General features: G+C 54.8%; 1 protein-coding gene across 2 annotated transcripts in view; it reads right to left on the bottom strand.

Moving 5' to 3' along the window:
- Kcnip1 (potassium voltage-gated channel interacting protein 1) overlaps positions 1–16,303 on the bottom strand; it is a 192,205-nt gene extending 175,902 nt beyond the window's left edge. The window contains exon 1 of one of the 2 annotated variants that reach the window (XM_046421392.2): positions 15,911–16,303. In XM_046421392.2, the coding sequence (XP_046277348.1) occupies positions 15,911–15,971 (61 nt within the window). In that variant the 5' untranslated portion in view covers positions 15,972–16,303. The remainder of the gene's footprint in view (positions 1–15,910) is intronic. The other variant, XM_058571828.1, reaches the window with a different exon arrangement.
- Positions 16,304–24,655: the final 8,352 nt, after the last annotated feature.

Raw genomic sequence — 24,655 nt, 5'->3', positions numbered from 1 at the left:
GGCTGCTTCCCAGAGACCTCACAAGGTGGCATTTACCTTGGCGGCTTCCCCAGACTCTGGAAGCAGCTTGGAGGCTTGGAAAGCGGGGTTTGCTGGCACACCCCGGAGAGACCCATCTGTCAGGAGAGTGCTCCCATTAACTCAGATCATGAGAGCTTCCTATGAAGCACCGGGAGAAATGTGACTGCCACACAGCGGGGACGCTGAAGCCAGCAGGGCCAGCTCTGCATCTCCCCAGAGGCGCATCAGAATCCCAGTGAACTCGGACTCCCCGAGTTGGCTGCACCCCCCCCCCGCCGGGGTGTTCAATGTCCTCATGCTCTGACCCTCTGCTGTGCTCTCTCCTCGGGAGGCAGTGCCCACCTTGGGATCCCACAGGCCTGTCCATGGACAGGGCAGGACTTCTCTGCACGGGTCTGGTCAGACCTTGCCTCCGGCTCCTGACCTCTGGCTCCTGAGCTGCCCTGCTCTGTGCCCAGGGTGGCCACATGGCATCTGAACTCAGACCCCTTGGGAGCCAGGGCTGCCCATCCTTGACTTGCTATTTGTGGCTCACCTGGTCATGTGGCCTTGATGCCATCTCTGTCATGTCCTCTAAGACCACGCTGTCACCAGGCTGGCTGGAGACTGTGCTTCCTGCCCCCTCCTCCTTGCAGCTGGGTGGGGCTAGGCAGCGGGCTCCCTGACGAAATCTGCACATTTAGTGGTGTCCACCGCTGCCGGGTCAGGGGGTCACGAAGCGGTGGGCCACCCAGCCCCTTCACGTGGAGGTGGCCTGGGGTTGATACAAGGACAAGATGGAAGGAGGCTGGATCCCTGGGTGACCACATGGAGGAAAGCCACCTCAAGCAGACGTATGAATGGGAAATGCAGGTGTGTGAATCAAGCCACAGCAGCCGGCGTTACCCTCAAGCACACATCACGCCTGCCTGAGATCAGGGTTGCCGGCCAACCTGGTGTTCAGTCTCTCCCAAGACTCCAAGTCCACGTGCAGACACCGTCCTGGTGTCACTCCTGAAGGTTGCAGTGCTGGGTGGATTTTGTCTCCCTCCCAGATGTGCACTGATGTTATTTGCAGCCCTCAAGCCACAGACCTTGCAAGTGGGACTCTGAAAGCCTGGAGGTTTGTACAAATAAACCAACACACAAATGAAGACTACCAGTCTTTCAGGCAGGAAGAGCTTTACACACGTGCACACAGAGGAATACACACTCTCCAAAGCAGACCCCAAGGAGGAGGAGAGCAAGCCTGGGCTGAGCGAGGAAGCTGCAAATGTGGCCCTGGGCAAATGAAAACTCCATCTGTTTCTCAGGCCAGGTACTCGGCTGGTCTGACTGCTTGGACAGCTGTGTTAAGGAGGATTCTGAGGTCCTATTCCAGCTCTAATGGAAAAGGTCCTGGGACAGAGGATTCACATCTGCCACATGAGGTGGGGAAGAGTGATCTCTGTCATTCTTGTTCTAGTGACCAGGACTGTGGCGATAAGGAATCTGCATTTACCAAGGTCATAGCCCAAATCGAACCACAACAAGCCAAGTAGTTCTTAGCCCATCAGGGATCAAGGGTTCTGCAGACATCTTTTCAATGAATCCTCAAAGCAACCCTCATGGGGGTCGATATTCTTTTCTTACAGATGGAGGATCTGAGGCTCAGAGAGGGTAGGGGATTTACCCAGGCTCACCCAGCTCAACAGACACAGAGCCAGCTCCAGTCCATGGCCTGGCCTCTAAGTCTGAGCTTGTTGCTATTACGTGGAGACCCTCTGAATCAGGACTGTGGGGGCACCGCATGGCACTCTGCAGCCTGGTTGCTGTCGGCTGACAGAGCAGAGCCAGGGTCGGGAGGCAGCTGGGTAGAGATAATGCAAACAGCCAAATGGTGTTGGGTTGGGGCTTCCTGCAGTTTTCTCTTATCTCTTGAGTTGGTTTACTGCTCCCCCAAGGTTTTGGAGTCAGTCAAGAGGAGGAGAGGGTGATTTCGCACAGTCAGTCCAGTGGCGTGGAGACCCAGGGCAAGCGGGGTTTGGTCTCTGGGGCTTCCGGCTGGCTGTGCAACCACGGCTTCCCTGAGCCTCGGGCTCCCCAAATATCCATGGGAACCCACAGTGGATAGCAAGTGTCAAGTCTCTGAGACCTAAGGGCCGACAGGTCTGGGTTCCAGTGCCGTCCTTGCAGGTCCCAGTCTGTGACCTCCGGCTGCTTCTCGTCCTCTCTCGGACCTTCCTCAGTTTTCCTACCTCTAAGACAGGGACGCCACATCTGCCTGTCCGGGTTGCAGGACAATTTAATGAGATGATTTTGGGAAGTGCTCAGCCCAGTGGTCACTATAATATACAAATAGCATGGCTTACCTCCCCCTGCCCATGACACACCGCAGGGCCCTTTAAAGAGCACCTCCTGCTAGGCAGGCAGAGTCCCGGGTCTCAGGAGCCTGGGGACAGCCCCCTCAGCTCCCACCCTTTGCAGACGGCACATGGTCTCTTCACTCTCTGCTCGCCCTGTGTCTTCTTGAGGCTCCTCCCTCTGGATCACCGCAGTCTTCCAATAAGAACCAGCCCGACGGTGAGACCGGCCACCAGGGGCCGGCCACCTGTACCCGCGGCTTCAGATTTTCTCCCTCACCCTTCTTTCTCCCCTCCCTCCCTCGCTTCCTCCTCCCTTGACTTTGTTCCAGGACTCGAGGGTGACGACAAATCAACTCCAGAGACAGAGGAAGGTGAGGCAGCTGTGACCCCAGCACCACGTTGGTCTGGCCATTTCCTCCCTGAGCTGCCTGGGAGACAGATCCTGCCCTCTCTCCATTCACACTTCATCTTCCAAACTCTCCCCAAGGAGCCCACCTGAGCTAATCTGTGTCACCAACCTCACTAGACACAGGAAGAGACCAGTGTCCAGCAGCACTAGCTGCCAGGTTGGATTTAAATCCAAGGCCAGTTTGTCTCCAAATCTTATTCCTCACGAGGCAGAACAGTACTGGGACCCAGATGCCTACAGTTCACCCTCCTCTTGCTCAACAACCCCAGCCACATGGGATCCATTCAAGAATCCCCCTCTCCAGGCTCAGAATCAGGATCAGGGGATCCAAGCAGAGTCCAAACCCCACAGTTTGTACCAGAGACACACAAAACTCTGGTCTATCATTATTCACCACTTAGAATCTCAACCCCTCCACTAGTTATAGAAATAATGAATGAGGCCAATATTAATAGCTGCTACCATTTACTGAGCCCTTAATCTGTGCCACATACTCAAAAGCTATGAGAACCCTATAATTTGGCCACATGATACAGAGGGACCCAGCTCACTTATGATTTTTGATTTTCCGGTGGAGTGAGAGCCATGCATATTCAGTAGACACTGTGCTTCAGACTCTGAATTTGGATCTTTTCCCGGACTAGTGATATGACATACAACCCTCTTTCGAGATGCTGGGCAGTGGCAGGGAGTGGCCGCTCCCTTTACCCTGTGATCATGATGGTGAGGGGAACAACTAGCCCTCTGGGGTGTGCTGTGACTGAGCTGTGTGCAAAGTCCAGAAGGTCAGGTGCTCTCAGCCACTGTGACTTACAGCACCTTCAGTTTCTGATGGCCTTGAGGACGTGACCTCATCGTAGGTCGAGGAGCCTGCTTGCTTCCTGTGCACCGTGCACAGGTCTTCAGGGGCCTCTAACCTGTCTGTGGTGGAGGGTGGCTGGGGGTTCGGGCACTCAAAGTACCTTCTGCAATCTCCCCCAGGACGTGGGGAGGACCCACTGCCAGGAGGAGCCAGTGCAGAGCCAGGACATGCCCCTCGCTCCTGCCACACAGCCAGGCACTCTGGAGCAGCTGCAGCGATGCCAGTTTCTCCCCGTTCCTTGTGGTCAGTTGGTGAGGAATCAGACAGAACAGCCTGCCTCTGGGGGCAGGCTGGTGACACAAGGGCTCAGGCCAGGCTGACACCCAGGGAGGAGAAGGCGCCAGGGAGTCCTCCCAACCCCCAGAGAAGGAGGAAGCCTGCGGCACTCTGTGGGTCACAGAGCTGGTGCAAGCACCTTGGGATGAGATGGGGAGCTGGGCCCAGCCATCCTGTGGGGTCCTTGAGTTCACCTAGGAACGTGGCCTGTGCCCTTCATTTCACAAATGTTTACTGATGATGTGACCGTGTCCTGCCATGTCCTGCCATGGCGCTGTGCTGGAAGGCAGGTGGCAAGAGCCGTGTACATGAAAATGATTCTGAAAGGCCAACCACAGGTAAGAGAAGAAACCTGCAGGCAGCCCTGATTTGCCTTATGTTCTTGCTTTTGGCAAATCCATGGGGGAACTTAAGTTCTGGAGGTTGGAGATCCTTGTGCAGTGTAGTCAAGGAATAGGGCTGGGACCAAGAGAATGATCCACACGGCCACCATCATCCTACCACCATACCACCTCCCCCAGCGCACCTCCAGCACCAGCACACCCCTGCCATCACCTTCATGACCACCAACAGTACCCTTAGTCACGGCCATCATCACCGCCACCGGCCACCATCATCACCATCACCCTCACCATCGTCATTGCCTACACTATTGCCACCATAACCACCACACCACCATCATCACCACTACCGCCACACCTGCCATACCTGGGATTGGCAGCATCACCATCAACGCCACGTGTCTCCGTCACCACCATCACTTCCATTGTTACTGTCACCAATGCCTCAAAACCAATAGTATGCCTGCTCTACTCGTCCTAATAACACCACCCCATCACCACCACCACTACCACCGTTGCCACCACCAACACTGTCACCACCAACCATGAGCATCACCACCATTGCCTGTCACCTCTCAGGACCCACCTTCCTGCATGTGGGCAACCTGATGCAGGTCTTTGCCTCCATTTCTGGTGACAAGCTTCCTAGTGACAGCCTCCAAGCCCCCAAAATACCAAACACCAATGTCACTTTCCATCCCTCTCCTTTCCTGCGGCCTGCTTCTGGGGCTGGCCCATCGTATCCCTCTGCCCGGAACTTCCTGCTGAGGCTCCTGCCTGGGCCAGGCCCTCGCCCTTTAATCAAGCTCCAAAGCCACCTCAGCCAGGCTGCTCCTGCTCCTCCAGCCCCAGAGGCTCCGTCAGAGGTGCTTCCCCTGTGCGGAGCCGGCACAATGTCACACCCTCTGCAGCCTGGGACAGCGAGGCTTCAGGTCAGCCCAGCCCTGCGACTCGCACCCAGACCACAGTCCAGCCACCTTCCCCAAATCCTGGCTCAGCTGCCCTCGAGAAGGGAGTCACTGGGTACAGGTGTCCCTTGGTGTCCATGGGGGATTGGCTTCTACAGGGTCCCTGCAAAGCCACTATCTGCGGGTGCCCTTATGTAAACTGTGTGTCCACTCTAACTCATCTCAGTTACTTACTGCCTAATGAAATGCTTGCCCAGCACTTGATTTGGGTGTATTCAGCACAGCATTTAGTGCATGACGAATTCGAGTTTTAGCTTTGGAACTCTCTGGAAATTATTTTTTTCCTGGAACATTCTTCATCTGTGACCAATTGAATTTAAAGACATGGCACCTGCAGATATGGAGAGCTGACTGCATTTACTCTGCCTTTCTCGTCTGGCAAGGATCCAGTCGTGTCCTCTAATCCCTGGGGTTCTACACGGCTTACAAAGAACCAAGCCGCGGAAGCTTCGGGCACTTAGTGGGACTCTGCAGACCTGCCCTCACGATCTTAGTGGACTCGAAGGGCTCTGAGCACAGAGGAAAGGGCTTTGGAGTCCCTCGGAGTGGATGGAGCCCTCATTCTTCCACCAGCCTTTGGGGGACCTGGGCATGTCACCTCTCCCAGAGCCGCAGGTCCCCATCTATAAAACAGGGAGATCAGCACCTGCTTCTCGTAGTAGGAGGTTTCACCTCTAACATGAAACTAACCGTCCTGCCCACCTCGTGGGTCCACTGGAGATTAAATCAAAGTGTCAACCACACTTAGATGGCACGTGGGCCGTGTGAAGGTCATTTCTTCTGACTCATTATAAATGTTGTTTTATCAGCACTTTGCACAGCCCCTGGCGCACAGTAGGACTCCAATGCAGACGACCATTTTCTTTGTCGGTTTCTAACTCCAAAGCTGAGACACCCAACAGGCTCCCTCAAGAGATGCCCGAAAAGCTGAAAAGATAGAGGCTCAGACGCTGTGAATAGACTTGCTTTGAAAGCAGATTATATTTCAAAAAAAAAAAAAAGTCACCAAAATAGTCATCGTGGGAAAAAAAAAATCTGAATTTTGATAAACTTCCTTATACCAAGTTTACCATTTCTGCCTTAAATTGTGTAGATGGCCATTACTGGGGAGGTCGGCGATGTGGTTGTTGTGGCCTTTGGCCTTGGGGACGTCATGTCCTCAGCCCAGGGCTGGCCGAGGGCACAGGAGGGAGGCCCCTGCCCCTGCCGCCCCAGCTGGGGTGGGTGGGGAAGCCTCCCCAAGGGAGCTGGGCTGACAGCACACCTGACCCCTGGGAGGGTCACCCCGGGCCAGGAAGGCAGCACCGTGACAGGGCCTGGGTGCCACCGCCCTGACTTCCCGGAGATGGCTGGAGTGGTGTGGCCTCACCAGCGCCTTTCCCTCACTTGGGCCAGCGCAGGCCTGGGTGGGGAACTGAGAGGGCCAAGAGGAGGCAGAGATGCTATTTTCAGCTCCTGGCAGCTCAGCAGCTAGTGTCCGCCTCTGGCCGGGGATCAGAGGCTTGCTTGACCTCATGCTGTAGGCAGGAGGCCATGAGCAGGGCACCTTGGGTCAGGCAGGCTTCAAGTCCTTGCTCTCTAATCACCAGCCAAGCAAGACTTCCCTGAGCACCCCCAGACCCGCTTCCTACCAGGCAAGATGAGATAATGCAACTGTCAAAAGACTACTATAAAAATAAAAGGAGGTGAGGTCACCTCCCCCCACAGGGGTTCCGCCGAGCCCCCTGGAAAAGGCAGTTGACTTCCGTGCTCCGGATCCTTCCTTCGTCCGTGTGGACTCCTGCTAACTTCTGATACGTTTTCTGCCTTCAAATCCCGACTCAAAGGCTCTGCACATCAACTCACCCCCCGCCTGCTCTGGATCCTGAGCGGTGCCCATGCCTCTTAGGCAGGAGGGTCCTAGCTTCACAGGTCTGTCCCCTTGGTCTTCGAGGAAACTGAGAGGAAGATCCAGGAAGCCCCTCGTCACACTTGATGTGGCAGAGAACGTGGAGGTACGGCTAGGGCCACGGCTGGCAGAATCAAAATTCAGCCTCTCACTTGGCTGGAATAACATTTAAAATTAGTAAATTAAAACTTAATGGGCATACCTAGTCCTGCACTTCTGTTTTATTAAAAAGAAAGAAAAGCTCAATTTCAGAAGCGCTAATCTGGGGAAATCTGACTTCGTAACTATTCGTATGAAGACAAGCAGGGCTGGGGAAGCCTGGGGTTCGGATGCCTGGAGGGACACAGAAGCGGTGTGACTTCAGGCAATCCACTCACCTTCTCTGGACTTCATGTTTTGCATCTATAATAAGAGGCTTGAATCAGAAGCTGTCAAAGCTTGATACATAATTTTTCCATCTTGGTATATAATTTTATGTAATGCAATATATATTTCTGTAATGTGTGCTCTAGGCCAATGCTTATAAATGTCAGTGGGCATACAAACCGACTGGTGATCTTGTTAAAATGCAGGTTCTGGTTTGGAAGGCCTGAGCTGGGGCCTGGAGTTTTATGTTTCTAACAAGTCTTAAGGCTGCTGGTTCGAGGACCACACTTTGAGAAGCAAAAGACCTAGAGGGCACTAACCTATTTTCCTGCATTCTTGCTATGTGCTGACCTCCGTTTCTTACATGCATTATCACATTTACTACTGATGCCTTAATTTTCTAGATCCTGTGAAGATAAAAGGCCACACAGGCCAGCTGACTGGTCCAAGGCCACATAGCTAATAAGACACGAAGCCAGGACTTGAATCCAGGTCTGTCTAACCAAGAGTCTATGCTCATGACCTCTGGACCACACATATGTGTAACATGAACTTGGGCCAATGAGCAGCTCAGGACAGATGGGGAACTAACCAGAAAGCCACCGTGCACTTGCAAGGGTAGAACAAACCCTCACATTTCTTTCCTTGGCAATGATGACCACTTACGAACTGACTGACCCTTCCCTGCCCCTCTGGACCCTGTGGGGGCCCTGACTCTGATGGGTGATGCTGAAAGTTTGGGGTTCTAACATGCCTGGAGATGTTTCAGTGCTCCATCCTTTACTGACAGACCACAATGGCGGTAACAAAGGGAGAAAAATTTAGTTCACATAAATGATTAGAGCAGAGGAGAGATGTTTCATCCTATTAATGAATTTGCTAATTGGCCTTCTGCCCCCAATCATTTCATATTCAAGCTTTTGCAGTGTCAGATTAAGTGGAGACAGATCCAGGGTGCTTTGAGATGGGCTGAAAGTGGCCACGGGTGGCCTGGTTATTCAGTGGGGCTACCCAGTGCTTGGCCGCCTTCTCCCACACCTCTGGCCAGGCCAGGCTATCTGTCCACTCAGGCCCCTTGGCTCCCAAGCTGAGGCCCAAGGGGCAGAAGTGGGTGTGGGGTTAAAAGCTTAAGCTCTGGGACCCTGAGCAAGGCTTTTCTCCTTTGAGAGCCCCAGTTTTCTCTTCTGCAAAATGGGAACTGCAACAGTGTCTTGTCCTACAGGGCTGAAGGGACCACGGTGCCTGGCACTGAGAGTGGCTGACTCACTTTAGCCATCATTAATGCTTATAAATGTCAGTGGGCATACAAACCAACTGGTGATCTTGTTAAAATGCAGGTTCTGGTTTGGAAGGCCTGGGTTGGGGCCTGGAGTTTTATGTTTCTAACAAACTCCCAAGGCTGCTGGCTCGAGGACCACACTCTGAGAAGCAAAGACCTAGAGGACAATAACCTATTTTTCCTGCATTCTTGCTATGTGCTGGCCACCGTTTCTTACATGTGTTATCACATTTACTACTGATGCCTTAATTTTCTAGGTGATCTGGAGATAAAAGGCCACTCAGGCCAGCTGACTTGTCCAAGTCCTGTCCAATCCTCGCAGGTGACACACATATTCATACCTTTTGCCATCTAAAGTTGACGACTTCCCATGGTGTCACCAGAGACACCGCTCAGCATTCCAGTGACCATGGATATGATGGCTTGGGCCTCTGAGGTGTGGAGTCAGAGGCCACAGGACAGAGATCACCAAGGGTGAGCAGATGCCAGGAGCAGGGGTTACCCCCAAGGGCTGGAACCGTCTCCCCTAGGCCAAGTGCTGTGTGCACACCCTCTGCAGCCTTCCCTGACCCCACCCTGCCCAAAGGGAGACACCAACTGTCACTGTCTCTATTTTGCAGAGGAGCAAACTGAAAGACTCTGTGAGATAGGCTGTGGGTCGGCAGAGGAGGATGCGATCCCAAGCCTTCACTTTAACCTGGTGGTCCTGGCCGCGATGCACCCTCTGCCCAGCTTCCCACCTGAGCGCAGTGCGCCCCCCCACGCCCCCCACCATTGCACTGACGGAGCATTGAATTTGGCTGGAATGGCCAGCAGGTAACGCAGAGCACCACCCCTGGCTAGGACACAGGGAGGGGCTCCATCCCTTCCGAGGAAGCTACTTCCAGGAGGTGACCTACTTACAACGCTACCTGGAGGAGGGTGAAGCCCAGAAACAAGTCTCTCCGAAGGCCCCAGGACTCTTGGTCTCTTTCTTCCTCTCTCCCCTAAACACTGCTCCTCGCCTGCCTGATGAATGGGAACGGCAGCTCCAGGGCCATTATGCAGAATGTCACAGGCTTCTCCCCGAGCAGGCGGACGCGGATTTCTCATCTGCATCGCCACGTCCCGGCACCACTGGGAGCCACCGAGAACACGAGCCGTGGCCCATCCATCCCCACCTCCACCAGCCCACATCCATTAAGCCTGGACCCAGTGTCAGGTCTGACACAGGCCCTGGAATACAAATCAGTCCCCGAGAGCAAGGCAGAGAGATGAGTGGGTAAAGCCATCAGGACAGTCTCTTCCCGTGTTCAGGGCTGCAGCGAAGGGACAGCGACAGCTGTGTGGGAACCGAGAAGCCAGGGATGTGCCGTCTGCAGCTGCCCCGGAGGGCTTTCCCACGGGAACAAGGCCTTGAAGGGTGTGTAGGAGCTAGGACACGGGGAGGGGCTCCAGGTGAGCGGGGGAGAGGAAGGTGGGTGACGACGAGGCTGAAGTGACAGCAGGGAAGCAATGCTAAAGGTTGATTATGGGATGGGCTAAGTTAAAAAATAAATGGCTGGATAGACATAGAGCCCCGATGTCACCCAGACAGGGAACAGTGGAACCCCAATGCAAGGGGACACAGGAAGTCACTGGGGCCTTTCTTTCCACAAGAGAGGGAAAACAGTCTCTCGCGCCTCCCCCACCTTCCCCAGGTCAATTTGGATACCTGCTGGTCTCCAAACAATGGCCGGGACTCTTCTTGATGAATTCTCTGTTTCCTCATTTCTAGGAATCATTTGCTACAAGTCTGCTCTTCATTGGCACCAGGGTTTCCAGACCCTCGATTCCTTCCGAATTTCGCAGTGGGGCTGCGATGGTTGAGTACGGTTTGTTCCCTCCAAAAATCATGATGGAGTCCAACTGCCATGGAGAGGGGAGAGACAGTCCACTATGGGGTTTGGAGGCAGGGCCTTGGGAGGTGATCAGGAGCAGGTAAGGCCACCTGGGGGAGCCCCATCACTGAATCCTGGTGGCTTGATAAGAATAGAAGGAGACCAGAGGTCACCTAGGGGCCCCCTGTGTCTCACCACGGGATGGACGAACCCCTCAGGACCCTGCCAGCGAGATGTGGCTCTCAACCTGGGACCTCCAGAACCATGAGCCAACATGAGCCTCTTTTCTTGAACAGGCCCCCGATCTGTGGTCTTGTGTTATTAGTCACAGAAGGCGGGACTAAGACAGGGTTAGATGCGGGACTTGGGGAGCATGGTTATCAATATTGATTCTTCACGAAGAGTCCTTTGTCACCACTTTTCTGGGACCCTGCCAGTCATCCACTCGTCCGCGGCCGCGCACCCTGGGTGCTCACCCACCCCGTTCAATCATTCCTGCTGTCTTTCTTTGCTTATTCATCAGTTGTCTCATTCACTTGCTCATTTATTGAGCCCCTTATTCATGCAGCTGCTCAGCCCCTGCTCATTTGTGAGATCAGCTCCTGCACTTGGGCATTTACAGAGCTGATAGTGAGCAAAGCCCTTCCAGGTAGACAAAGTCTTTCACCAGGGTCCAGACTGAAAAGCCCCACGGGTTCTAGGCAGGAAATCCTACACATTTTCCAGCCTTTTCTCCATCTCTGTGCTGTTCATCTCGAGCTCCACTGAGTTTCTTGTGGAATTGAGCGACCAGAGATGTGCCTGGCCCTCGGTGTGGGTTCCTCACACTTTTGTGGATATCGGGGGCTGGGGGTAGGAAAACTGTTCTCAGCACTTTCCTGCTAAATGGTAAACAGATTTGGTACATTTCATGGACAAAGCCAATTCAAAGCCAGCAGACCAAGTCACAATTCATTCCAAGTCCAGGGCTGGGAACTGAAATCTCAGGGGGAAGCTCACTTTCCCAGCAGGGGCCGCAGTTCTAGGAAATAATGGAGAGTCACCATTGTTTATGATTTCCCCTGGGAAGTATTTACCGAGTACCTACTGTGTGCAAAGAACTGAGTGGGAAATGGTGAAAAATGATTCAGTTTCCTGCCCCAGGAAGCCGAGACTCTGGTGATGGAGAAGGAGCTTAATACCTCTCAGGGTCACCTAATTCCAAGCATGACCTGTGAGTCATAAGAACTCAGACCTTAACAGAGTTTAGGAACTCAGATGGGGGAAGTCGCTTCTCCCTGGGGCTTAGAGACGGCTTCCTGAGTATGGAAACTGCTCAGTGAGGTGGTGGAGTGTGGGCAGAATTTTAATTAGCAGACCGACGGGGAGATAGAGACTACTATGGAGTTACTGGGCGAAGGGGCAGAGATGGGCAAAGCTGGATGCTCAAACATGTCTATCCCTCAGTATTCCCCTTTACAAAGGAAGAAACTGGCATTTCCAAGGTGAAGCGATTTGCCAAAGGTCCTTTGGAGCCAAGATTGCGCGACCGCAGAAGATCTGCTTCTCCGTGACCCTGCCTCTCGCCGGTCTCCTGGATGCCTCCAGGTTAAATGTGCCGCTCCATCAATACACTCTGAAGTCTCCGGGGTAAACTCTGCCTCCATAAATTCTCCAAGGGGCTCCATGATTTAGAAGCCAGGAGACCAGCCCCATATCTTTGTCTGTCCTGCAACACAGCCTTCCAGAAAGCAGCCCCCTGGGCATTCTAGAGACCCGAGCAAAGCTCAGCCCTTTCTCAGAGTTCTGAATGCCTCACTCAGTCCTGGAGGCATAACCCAGCAACGAGGGGTATTTGCTTATAGGAAAATCTCAGCCTAGGTGGTCTTGGCCTAGAGCCAGCTTCCCTAAACTCTCCTGCCCTCCCACCCCCACAACCAGCAATTGCACCTGCATGACGCTCCTCTAGTTGTCCCAACCCCCTAACCCAACTTGCTCAGCCATTCAAACCCAGGAGCAGGGTCCTTGGTATGAGAAGCACAAATAAAACTGTCAAGAGTCCGAAACTGCCTGGGACTGGATGCAGAAGCCGAATCCCAGAAGCACGGCTTTACCAGTTTTTAATTAAAGACTCACAAAGATCCCAAACAGAGAGAAGGCTGGAGAGTGAACTTGGATGTTTTTATTCAGAGGCAGAGCTCTTCAATTACTTGAGATTTCTCTGCCTTCAGGGACCTCTCCCTGAGCTTCCCAGTTGGGCTAGGTGCACTCCTTTGCAGCACTAATCATGCAGAGTCCTTGGCGTATTTTAACGACATGTATGTATTTCCAAATTATATTTTCAAAGCATTCAGGGCTTTAGTTGAGCAGGCTGTGTAGTTTTCAGGACCAGGCAGGAAGCAGAGGCCAGCTGGAGACTGAAGCAAGGGATCAGGGTCTCAGAGCCGAGGACTTTGGTCTTAGTTACTTGGACAGGGCTGGAAGAACATTCCAGATTCGAGCTGTTTAGACTCTCAAAGGTACTGCCTCCTTCCAGCGTGGCCTTACTCTGGGCATATGGAAGCTCCAAACAACACAGCCATAAACTGAGTAGTAATCTAAAATTTGCTGACCACTTATTATGCAGCAGACACTCTGCTAAGTGTCTGACTTGCATTATCCCTGAAATGCACACAACTCAACAGCTATTTTAAGATAGTAACTACTACTGTCCCTGTTTTACAGTTGAGGAAAACAAGGCTTAGTCACACAACTAGTGAGTGGTGCAGCCTGGGTTTGAACCCAGCGGGGGGAATGATAGCTGGGTTGAAAACCCCAACCACTCTCTTCTGACTGCATCTAATTAATCTGAGCCCCAGCCTTGCAGAGATCACAGCAGCAGCTCCAGAGAGAGCATCAGCAATCAAACCGTAGAATTTGAGAACCAAGTGGAGCCTAAGAAAATGTCTACTGTAACTTCCTCTTTTTAAAGAAAACAAGGCATGGACTGGGACAGCGACCTGGCCACCAGCCCTTCTGTCTTGCTCAGTGGAATGCCAATCAGCAGAAGACCCTTGCAAGGGAGGCAGCCTGGAAGTCAGGGTCTCCTCTGATTAGCATTCCACTAAGCGAGAGTGAGAAAAGACTCTGCCAGGCAGCTGCCCAGGGAGGCGAGCAGCTGCGCTCCTGGACACATCAAGCCAGTGTTTCGGGCTCTGTGCAGGAAGTGCCCAACACCCAGGACTCGGGCAGTGGCTCTGGACCTACCAGGATCTCTGTTGTAAGGGTTAAGTGAGCATGCAGATAACACACCTAGCAGTGTGCCAGGCACACAGTAGGGGCACAATGAATGCTGGTATCCCCCTTCTCTTTCTTGGGATTCTGGGAGAGAGAAGCAGAGAGCTTTGGCTTCTGAGAGTCTTGCAGGAATTGATTCAGGGTGACCTGGAGTTTCAGGTAGCACAAAGGAATGGTGGATGGTAATGTCTGAGCTCTTGCTGTCCCCAGTCCTATTAAAGGAGCTAGCTCCATGTCTGTCTGTCACTCTATCCTCTCATCCTTGTAACCATCTCCTATGAGTCCCTCGTGACTGTGGCCAACACAGTGTACAAGGCAGGGTCCTCTCTCCCTCCACTTCCCACACCTCTAGTTCACCTCTGTGACGCAGCATCCCACCTATTAGATGGATAAGAAAACTGAGCTTCAGGAGGTGAGGGGACTTGCCGAAGGTCACAGAGGAAAGGCACAATGAAGCTGGTTACACCAGACGTCACTGGACTCTAGAGCCCGAGATTGTTCTGTGACCCCTAACTCCTCTTAAGGGGAGTGCAGGTGTTGAAAGTTCTTTTAAAACAACCCCCCAAATTTCCTGTCTCCACAGTCTTCTGATCTCTGGGACCTCATGGTAGTGAGATAGGGGAAGGGGTCCTGACTTTGGTGCTAAACATTGTCCCCAATCAAGCAACATCCCAGGATCTGTGAGAGACGGGGCTCTGCAGGTCAAAGTCCCCTGCCAAGGCTTGAAGATGGACCTGTCCTGCTTAGGACTAAGCTAAGGGCAACCCTCCCTCCCTGACACCAGGATGTGGGACTCAGCTTGTGAACGGGCCAAAGCCTCTTCTTGTGTCCTGGCCTGAAAATTCTGTCCCAGTCTCATCACCTGGGGTCTGCACCCAAGAACTCTTTCTTTGGTGCTCAGCCAGCCTGATATTTTCTGGGGACCGGACCAGGATCCTGGACCCCTTCTTCCCAGGGCCTTCAAGGAGCTCCTGGGGAGCTCTTTGGTTCCAATCAAGGTGAGATGACCCATGTCCTAAGAGTAGACTCACTATCTCCCAGGGCCACCAGTACCCTGGTACCCTTCTGAGCATTGGCAAGCACAAGGGATATGCGCGTATCCCCCACCTGTAACCAGATCTGGCTCCAAAGGCAGAACTTGAATGTTTCAGTGTCAGGTTCCTTAAAATCCTTCCACTACTCACAACAGCATGTGAACATGAATCAAAACCAAACCCATAGCTCTCTTTTCCTAATTGCTTCCAGGTTCTACATCCCAACAAGCAACTTTCCAACTGCTGGCTAGGAGGCCCGCACAGGCACCATGGCCCCCACTTCACATGGACCCCTTGACAAGTCACTGGTGACATGGCCCAGCTTAGCTGGGAACACACAGCTGCAGGCTGTAGGCAGGAGGGACTCCAGTGTATTACGCCTCTTAAACCTTAACGGAAACTCCCCTCTCAGCCCCCTTTGACAGTGCCCTGTGGTCGCAGACCTTGGCAGCTCACCCATGAGATGCCCTTGCTCCTACTGACTCCTGAGCCACCAGGACAGGAGCCCTGGGAATTTCACCACCTGGCAGCAGCTGATTCCTTTTGGCTTGCAGAGGTTTTTTTTTTTTTTTTTTTTTTTTGAGGGGATGGGCAAGCAGGGCCCCTTCTCCCTGGTTGGGGGACTAGCAGGTTTGCACCTGGTATGGTCAAGGGAGCAGTGGGTGAGTGTGAGCACCCTTGTTGGATGGCGCCTGTGCCATCCGTCATGGGAGCAGAAGAGCTTCCCAACATTTTCATCGGAGAATCCAGTCACCTCCACCTGTGAATCTGCTCCTGGTGATTTCCCCTGGAGGAGGGTAGGCCCCTGGTGCCCCAGAGGGGTCCAGGTGCCTCTGGGTCCAGCACCCACTCTGGCTCCCTCCTCTGGGTGCTCACACCAACCCTCCTTACTCCTTGGGATCCAAGAACCTGTTTGGGCTCCTTGTGGAGATGGGGGCCCAGACTCGGGGAGGCAGATGGCGAGCCCAGCTCAGCACCCAGAACCCCCAAACCCAGCCAGGGGAACAAAAGGAAGAAGGACTGCTTACCTTTAGAGGGTCGCCTTTGTTTGGTTTGCAGAGATGAGAAGGTGCCCATGACGGCCCCCATGGCAGCGAAGACTTGAGTGCGACTTGGGACCCCGGGCCCTGCCCTGCCCTCCCCTCCCCTGAAAGGAAACCAGTGTGTCTCCTCTACTCCGAATTGGAGGAGAAAAAAAGGAGGAAGCCGGGAGCCCCGGCAGCTCGCCTGCAGCCTGGAACGCAGCGAGCGTGGGGCTGGGGCTCAGGGAGGCGGCTGGCTTCCCTCTCAGCCCCGCACATGCACTGACTCACAGGGCCGGCGGCTCGGGTGAGCCTTCGCCACGGCTCCCGGGAGCGAGGACGCAGCCGGTGGTTCCCTGGCCAAGGGCCGAGGACGGAGCCCCGGAGCCTGCCTGGCGCTGGACACGGGGCCGGCGCCCGCCCGGCCGAGGCTGCCGAGCCCGCGCCGCGTGCGGTGCGGGAGCCGCGCTCCGCCCGCCCCTGGGCGCTCCCTGCCGGCGCTCGGGCTGGTCTCGGGGGCCGGGTACCGATCATGAATGAACAGCGCCGGGATCCGCGCGGAGCGAGCGGAGCCGCCGCGCGCCCGCCGCTGCGCTCAGGGCGAGAGTGTGAGCGGCAGGGGCGCAGCCGGCGGGTCACCGCGGAGGGCGGCAGGGGCTGCACGAGGGGCGCCGGCCCTGCTGCCCGCACCTGCGCGCCCCAGACCCCCGGGCGTGCGCGGGACACCGGGGAGAGGCGCCCGGTTGACGGGTGCAGACGCACCCGGGGCTAGGCACCGGCTGATGGGTGGGGTTCAGGGGGCAGCAGATTGCCCCCCAGGGAGAACGTGCGCGTGTGCGTGTGCATGCGTGTGCGTGTGTGTCCCTGTGTGTGATGCGTTTTGATTTCGTTTGACTTCAGGGGAGATCATATGTAACCCACTGCTTGGATTCCTGGGGTGGGGAACAGCCTGCCTTGCTCGCCCGGGGAGGGTGAAAAGCGCACATCCAACTGGGTGGTCCGGGCTCAGTGGGGGCTTGAGGGGCAGGCAGAACCCTCCAAGGCCAGGGCAGCCTGCGAAAGATGAAAGACTGGGAATTGGGGAGGGAAGAGGAGCTCGGGGGGCCTTTCCTTTCTGTTTTCTTCTGTGTCTCCCCTTCCTCTCTCCCTCCTTCATGGTTTGCCTTATTCTCGCTGGTGGGCACAAGAATTTAGCAGCCATCAGCTGTGGGGCAGGGCTTGAGCCTGTGTGCCATCTCTACCTGCTGTGAGCCCTTACTTCAGATTTCAAGAACCCCCAAGTTCCATCTCCATTTTTTTTTCTCTGAAAGGGCAACATCTGGGTGCACAGGAGTGAGGCTGAGGCGCTCCTCTTCCCCACATCTGAGCGGCAGGGTTCCCACTAAGACCCTTTTGGATTGGCAGAAGAATCCTTGGTCTCCCAGGCTGTTCCTGGACCCCTCCCTGGTCATTTTCTCTCAGCCACACAAGTATGCACCATGTTTGCAGTTCACCAAGTTCCCCAGCATAGGGCCTCATAAACATGCACACTTAGTTCCACAAACATATGGGCACAGATCCCTGAAGCCCACAGACATTGCTGCTATGCACACAGACCAAGTCCATAATGCATCTCTAAGACCTCACCCAAGACCCACACATCGTGCAGATGCACACAGTACAAAATGGAGGCCCTGCATTTAGTCACACAGGCATAGGTCCCCTGGGAGCTGCCCCTTCAAGGCTGCAGATGGTTTGTGACTTGCCCCCCGGGGGCAATTGTAGTGTTCTTCACCTACAGTGCTTAATGTTTTCTCCAATGCCAGCAGGAGTCCTACTGTGTGCCTCAATAGATGTGCCTCTAATGTGCGCCTTTCCTTTGGGATGTCCACCACTGTTGAGACCACATCACCCAGTGATGCCCATCCAAGCCCGCTGAGTCAGCCAGGTGAGGCCTTGTTATCTCCACGGAAGAAAGTAGAAGTGTGTGGAGGGTAAGACATTTACCCAAGCTGCCCAGTCAGGGTGTGGGATTAGAACTCAGAGTTCAGGCTCTGTCGCAGCCTCCTGTGGACCCTCCTGTTGGCAGGGCCAATGAGCTGGAGACTCCTGCTCTGGATCCCACCAAATGCAAAACCCTCACTCTCCTACCTGCCAGTTTAGGGCCATCTATGCATCAGAGCCCTGGAATCCTGGAAAGGAGCAGGACATAGGAGCTGGCCCTGCCACTCTCTGGCCTCCCTCCTCCACTCCCTGCTGGGAAGAAGAGTGGGGTGGGGCTGAAGCTGGGGGTCTCCAGAGGACCCATCAGCATGGCCAGGGCTCAGGGAACAGAGGAAGGCTCTTAGCTGAAAGGATGCTGTCCCCTGGGGGTCTTTGGCAACCTCTCAGGACATCATTGGAGAAGCACCAAGGTGCCCCCACCTGGGCCTCTGCTCATCTTCAGGCAACCCGAACGCCTGTGCGCAGGACACACTTGGGTGGTGACGCGTGGCCAGGATGCCCTTCTCTCCTTTCCTCTCCAGTCCCTGAAGAGGCAGAGGACTGACAAATTACTCCATTTTACTGATCAGACATGGCAAAGTGCCTCTGGAGCTTTTCACAGTCGCTGCCTCTGAGCACTGGGAATGAAGTGAAGTCACCAGTGTGAAGGCCACACTGCTGGGCTTCTGTGGCCTGGCTTCTGTCAAGCCCCCTGGGCTCCGGTGCTCCCAGCAGGACCAGCCACACTCACCTCTCACTGTTCCCCAGATGTGCCCTCGTGGGTCTTCTACAGGACCCTTGCACAGCCCATTACCCTGGCGCAAATCATCCCTGGTCCCTTCTGCCACCTGGTGACCTGTTGCTGCTCATCCTTGAAGGTCTCCAAGTGTCATCCCCTCCAGGAGATCCTCCTGGCTGCAAGGCAGTGTCCCGTAGGGGTCCTCGTGGCACTGGAGGGTTTGTTTTCCAGCAGAGCTGTCATCACCCTGCTTCTCATTGTCCTTTCTCTCCCTGGCTGGGGACTGAGTCCCTGGAAGGCAGAGCAGTGCAGGTCTAGCTCTGTACTGCCTGCTTAACCCCTGGTTTCTAGGGGACTGTGGTCAGTCTCTGCTGGTGAATGAATGAACCAGCTTCTTTGCTCAGTGACCCGCTTAGTAAATGAAAATCAGTGATGACCAGATCACCCTTGCCCCTTAGAAGGAGAAACACTTCTCCCATGTGAAGATCAATGCATTCATTCATTAACAAAGGTTTCTGGAACATTTACCATTGAGCAGACGTTTGCATGCACAATAGCTCATGTAGTCCTGATGGTGCCCTAGGATGTAGATATTACCTGTGGATGGACAGACACACACATGCACCATACACACCACCTGCTCACAAAGGAGGTGCTCACCAAGCATGCATCTAAGCAGGAATACATGGGGAAGGGCGTGAGGGACGAGAGGGGATCCAGGTGATGGCAGACCCAATCTCTGCCTCTGAGGAACTTGCAACAGAGAGCAAAGAACTATGGGGGAGAAAGGGAGCCCCAGAGGTGAGTGCTGGGGCCCTTCTGCCAGTCACTCTGGCTGCAGAACCCCACGTCGGGCTGTCCCTGGCATGGTGTACTCGCTAAGGTGACCTTGCCACCATCATCCTACTGGAGCGGCAATGGCCATGGACCCCTTACTCTGGAAGGCCAGCTAGCTCATGCCCCACCTCCCTCACCCACCCTGGTATGGACTAAAGTTTTGTGTCCCCACAACATCCGTTGGGTTGAAGCCCCAGCCCCCGTGCAGCTGCATTTGGAGACACAGCCTCTAAGGGAGTCTATTCAGCTCAAATGAGGCCATCAGGGTGGGGCTGTGTGTTCTTCCAAGAAGAGATGCAAGAGCCACCCACCCCTGCATGCACCAAGGACAGGTCCTGTGAGGACATGGAAGGTGGGGGCCATTGGAGGCCCAGAGGGGAGCCCTTGCAGACAGCAGCCCTGCCGCACCTGGATCCTGGACTTCTGCTCTCCAGGATCATGGGGAGAGAGCTGTCTGACGCTGGCGTTTTGTTCAGGCAGCACCAGCAGATGAACACACCCCTCCAAGACCAAGCTATGCCCCCAGAACGCTCTGAAGTGAGGCCTTCCCTGTGACATGAGCCTCCAAGTAGGCCCATGTAGGCCTCCCCTGAGGCCATTCAGGGAGGAAGGGCCGAGACCCTCAGGGGACTGCAGGGGTCCTGGTAAAACATGCCGGAGCTTGTCTGTGTGTATGCAATGTGCCAGCCACCCTTTCTTGCCATTCTCTCTTCCTGTCTTCCTCCCTCCCTCCCTCACCATCCATTTCCCCATCCCCTCCTTCCCCTCCCCTTCCTCCTCTCCTTCCTTCCTATCGCTGTTCCCTTGGCCAGGTTTCTTCCCATCCTTGTGGACAATGGCACCTCAGTCCCACCACAAATAGAAGTAGCGTGGTGTCAGATGGAGTCTGGAATCCGGAGGCTACTGGAAGGGAATTCAAACCTGGATCCTGCCCCTTTGCTGTGTGATGCTGGGCCTGATGAATGCTTTCTCTGAGCTTTTCTTTCATCTCCTTGTGGACTGTGTCAGTAGCCACCTGCTCGTGCTGCTTCGAGGGGTCTGGAGATGATGACCGTAAGGTCCATGGTAGGAGCAGGTAGAGTGGCCCTGTGCTGGGTCGGGGGGGACTACTATTCCTGATGCTGTGGCCAAGTGTCATGCTGTACTAGAGAGATGTAAAAACAGCCACAGCCCTCCTGTGCCTCCATCTCTGCTCTTCATCTGTTTGATAGGAAATCTATTCTCAGGGTCCCCATCTGGTATTAAAAGACTCAGATTAGTTTGGGAAGGGAATGTGGTTGGCACCTAATTCTGTGCGATTCAGCACTGTGCTCGCTGCTGTCTTGAACCACTTCCCAAACGTTCTGCATGCATAACTCTGGCCTCCTCAAATAGACTGCAGCCTCAGAAAGCAGGGCCGAGTCTCCCCTGCTCCGTGAACGCCCAGCCTCCCTCGCCCACCACAGCTCAGCCTGGGCCAGAAGGTCCTAGGTGTTCCACAAATGCCCCAACTGGGATCACTCAGGCCAGGGGAACGGCGTCACCGACGAGCTCGGGGTTCAAGCCTCACTTCTCTTAGTAATGCGTCCGTGGGTCTCAGCTTCCCATCTGTGACACATGGCACAACCACTCCCTGGGGCTAGTGTGAGAACTGGGTAAGGGCAAGTCAAGGGAGAGGGCTCTGTCTCTGCAAATCTCTGCTGTCATCATCTGCATTGGGGTCGTTTAGCTTTTCATTCTACAGATGCTTGTTGAGCATCATCTCCATGCCGGGCGCTCTCCTGAGCGGATGGGTGAGCTGGCCATCGAGGGCTTCGGACCGTCAGGTCAACTCATTGTTAGCAGCTAAGTTTGTGCTGGGAAGGAAAGAGGGGGCCAATGAATCCGCTGTCACAGGTGCTCCAAGAAGCCAGGTCAGAGAACCCCGTGCACATAAAGAGATGCTGCAGTGCCCTGGAGCTGGAGAGGTCGGGGCAGGAGGTGCCACTTTCAAGTCAGGGAAATCAGACCCCACATTCTGGGTTTGCTGTGTGACCTTGGGCAAGTTATTTGACCTTTGAGAGCCTCAATTTCCCATGCTTGCCAACAGAACAAAGCCTCAGGGACGCAGGGGTCAGACCCAGGGTGAGATTGAAAATGACCATGGTGACAAAGAGGGCACCTGGCATGGGATCTCCCTGGCTGCAGCACAGCCCTGGCTCCGAGGACACTGGTTCCATGGCTATCTCCCCTGCTGATCCCCTTTGCTCCTGCGTCTCCCCCATCTCTCCAGAGGGGAGGAGAGACCTGGTGATAGGACTGGGGTTTGGAAGTGCCTCTCCTGGCCGCGTCCTCAGGCGGCCAGCGTGGCCTCATCTGTCGAGGTTGATCGTGTTGTTTGAGGAGCAGCTCTAATGTGGGCTTCAGGGGAGCGGGGCAGCCAGGGCCCGGGCTCTGCCCTGCACATCCTGACGGCTGCCCTGCCGCAGGGGATCCCCTTCACACTCCAGCACTGGAACAGTCTCCACCGGGGGCTGGGATGAGTTCAGACAGAGTGCAGCCGCCCACGCAGCCACACTGGCAGGCAGCAAAGCCCTTGGAGTTACCCAGCTCCTGCTGGAAGTGTGTGCGGGGAGGGTTAGGGAGGGGGGAGGATATTCCTGGAGACCAGTGATGGGTGCCAGCCCTAGACTAGGAACAAGGCAGAGGCTTCATGAATATTGATCCTGAAGTTCTGTGGGGCTGGGCAGAGGGTGAATGGAAAGGGGAGGGGAGACAAGTGGGTGGATTCAAATGTGCCCAGACAAACATTTGAAGACCCTGGTGGACCCTCTCCCTCCAAGAATGCATGAGCCACACATATTTTATGGGGTTGGTGACTGTCACATGCATGGGACATGATGGGCTCCTAGTTCTCATCCAAAGGAGGAGAGAAGATAGGAAGGGATTTGCTGCATTCAGTCTGAGCTCTCTGGGCCTCAGTTTCAACATCTGTAAAACAGGCACCGTGATTCAGAGGCATAATTGAGAAGGGGCACTTAAGTGCTTCCATGTCCTGCCCAGCAGGTGGCCAGGCTCAGGTAAAGCTGAGGTCACCTCTAACACTGATGTTGACCCTCATTCCTCCATTCATTTGGTCACACCTTGGTGAGGGTGTTGGGTGAGAGTCTCCTCTATCACACCTGGAGCTGGTCTCTGGGGTTGCGGAGGTACATGCTTACTGCCTGGGGGAACTCACAGTCCGGGGGATCAGAGGAGGGTAAAGAACTCCCTGGGATATCCCAGACTTTACCTAAAAGCTCCCAGAATTACGTCTCTTGCTGGGCCACCAGGGAAAACAGCCTGACTCTGGCCAGCCCCACCCAAAGTCCTAGGAAGAACACAGAGTCAAGGCTCATCAGGTCAGGGGTGTGGGTCAGTTTAGGAAGGCAACGGCCAGGTGGAGAAATCAAGAGAGGAGCTGGATAGGGACGGAGAAGGCTGGAGGGGAGGAAGGGGGGTCAGGGATCTAGGCAGGAATGAGGAGAGTGAGGCTGGCCGGGGTGCTCAGCTCCTGAGCCATAATTGTGTGGGACCCCAAAGCCTGGGGCAATGGGGACAGGTGCTGGGTTAGACTCTCTTGTCTTTCTGAAGTGTATGTACATGGCTCCACTGTCTGCTTAGGTAGGTGCCAGCTTCCCTCTCCTGTTATATAACGATTATGTTAACCATGGTAGCAACCCTTTCTGCAGTTCTTACTGTGCCAATCATATGCCTGGTCTCACTTCATCATTTCAATAGCCCCACCCCCATATGGTAGGTACTCTCATTAACCCCCATGTTGCAAATGAGGCCACTAAGGCACAGAGTTATTAAGCACCCTGCCCAAAGTCATACAGCTGGCCTTGAACTCAGTTGGTCGGATTCAGAGCCCACCCTCCCTGTCCAGTTCTAAGCCCCCATGCTGCTCTTGCAACCGACCTCTTCTAGCAGTTTCTCTAGGAAGGAAGGAAGTCACTGGGGACTCACAGGTGTGGTGCCTCTTCTCAAAGCCAAGCGACAGATGCCAAGGGGAGGTGCATAGAGCCTGGCACCCTCTGAGCGACAGGTGCTGCACTCACACACGGTCTTGTTGCTTGGGGGCTCATGTTCAGCAGCCTGCTGGGTGCACACAGGATCTGCTCTCCCTCATGCCTTCTGCAGACCAAACACCTTGGAAGGGGGAAGAGAGCAGGGAGGGAGGAGGCCACAGCAACCTGGGCCTCTGATATTAGTAACGCGCCAGCCACAGGTGGGTGAGCGCAGCCCTGGTGCTCCACCCCGTCAGCCACTGCCTCCCAAAGAGGGCAGAAGCCCCAGAGGAGGGTGGAGGGGGGGAAAGAGTTGCGGCTGTTCTTGTGGTGAGGGCTGACCACGGGGCAGGGTCTGCAGAAGTAAGGAAGTCTGCAGAAGTAAGGAAATGTAAAACCAGAAGGCATGCCCAGAGGTGTCTTATTTCCCGTGACCACATCCCTGCCCCACACTTGAGACCTGTGGCGTTCGCTGCCCAGGCAGGGATGACACCGTTTGCTCTCTTGAACTTTCACCAAGGTCTCACATGAGCTAAGAACCTGGAACAAGACGGACCCATTGGCTGTAGACAGGACAGAGATTCCTTCCACCCCAGGTGAAGCCTGGGGGAAGGTGGTCCATTCATCACTGGAAGCCAGGAGCCGAGGACAGTAGACCCCTCGGGGAGGGGATCTGCCACATGCCCGCCCCACCCAACAGCCCTCTCTGCAGCAAGAGCATTGCACAGCCACAGGCCCATGTCGCTTTGCTGGGCTGACATGTCTCTTCTGGGTGAGTTTGGCAAGAAGAATCTTTCCCTTGCAACCAAGAGGGGCTGGCCCAGAAAACCCCCCGAGAGCCAGCCAGCACTGGGAGGCCCAGCAGAGACCCAGGAGCAGGATTATCCTGCCATGCACAGGAGCTGGGGCACCTGGGGGCTGCCTGCCTGCAGGGATCGGGGAGGCTGCCCACAAGTGGAACCTGCCTCCTGATGGATCCTCCGTAAACCCAGCCCCAAATGTTCAGGCCTGCTGGGGAAGGGGCGTCCCGAGCTGATTGTAATTGCTCTGCCACTGAGAGACATGAGAACTTGGAATAGAAATTAAAGTTCAGCCATTTAAGAAATAAGCAAAGTGACATTTTTGGCATATCAGAGCACGTTGAGTGAAACTCTTAGCTACTCATAAAATGATCCTCGCGTGGCTCCATGGCAGGGACTGCTCTTT

This window comes from Marmota monax, unplaced genomic scaffold, assembly GCF_021218885.2.
Source record: "Marmota monax isolate L192 unplaced genomic scaffold, Marmota_monax_Labrador192_F-V1.1 WCK01_AAM20220418_F8-fsc00084, whole genome shotgun sequence".
NCBI lineage: Eukaryota > Metazoa > Chordata > Mammalia > Rodentia > Sciuridae > Marmota > Marmota monax.
This window is presented reverse-complemented; position numbering and strand designations above follow the sequence as displayed.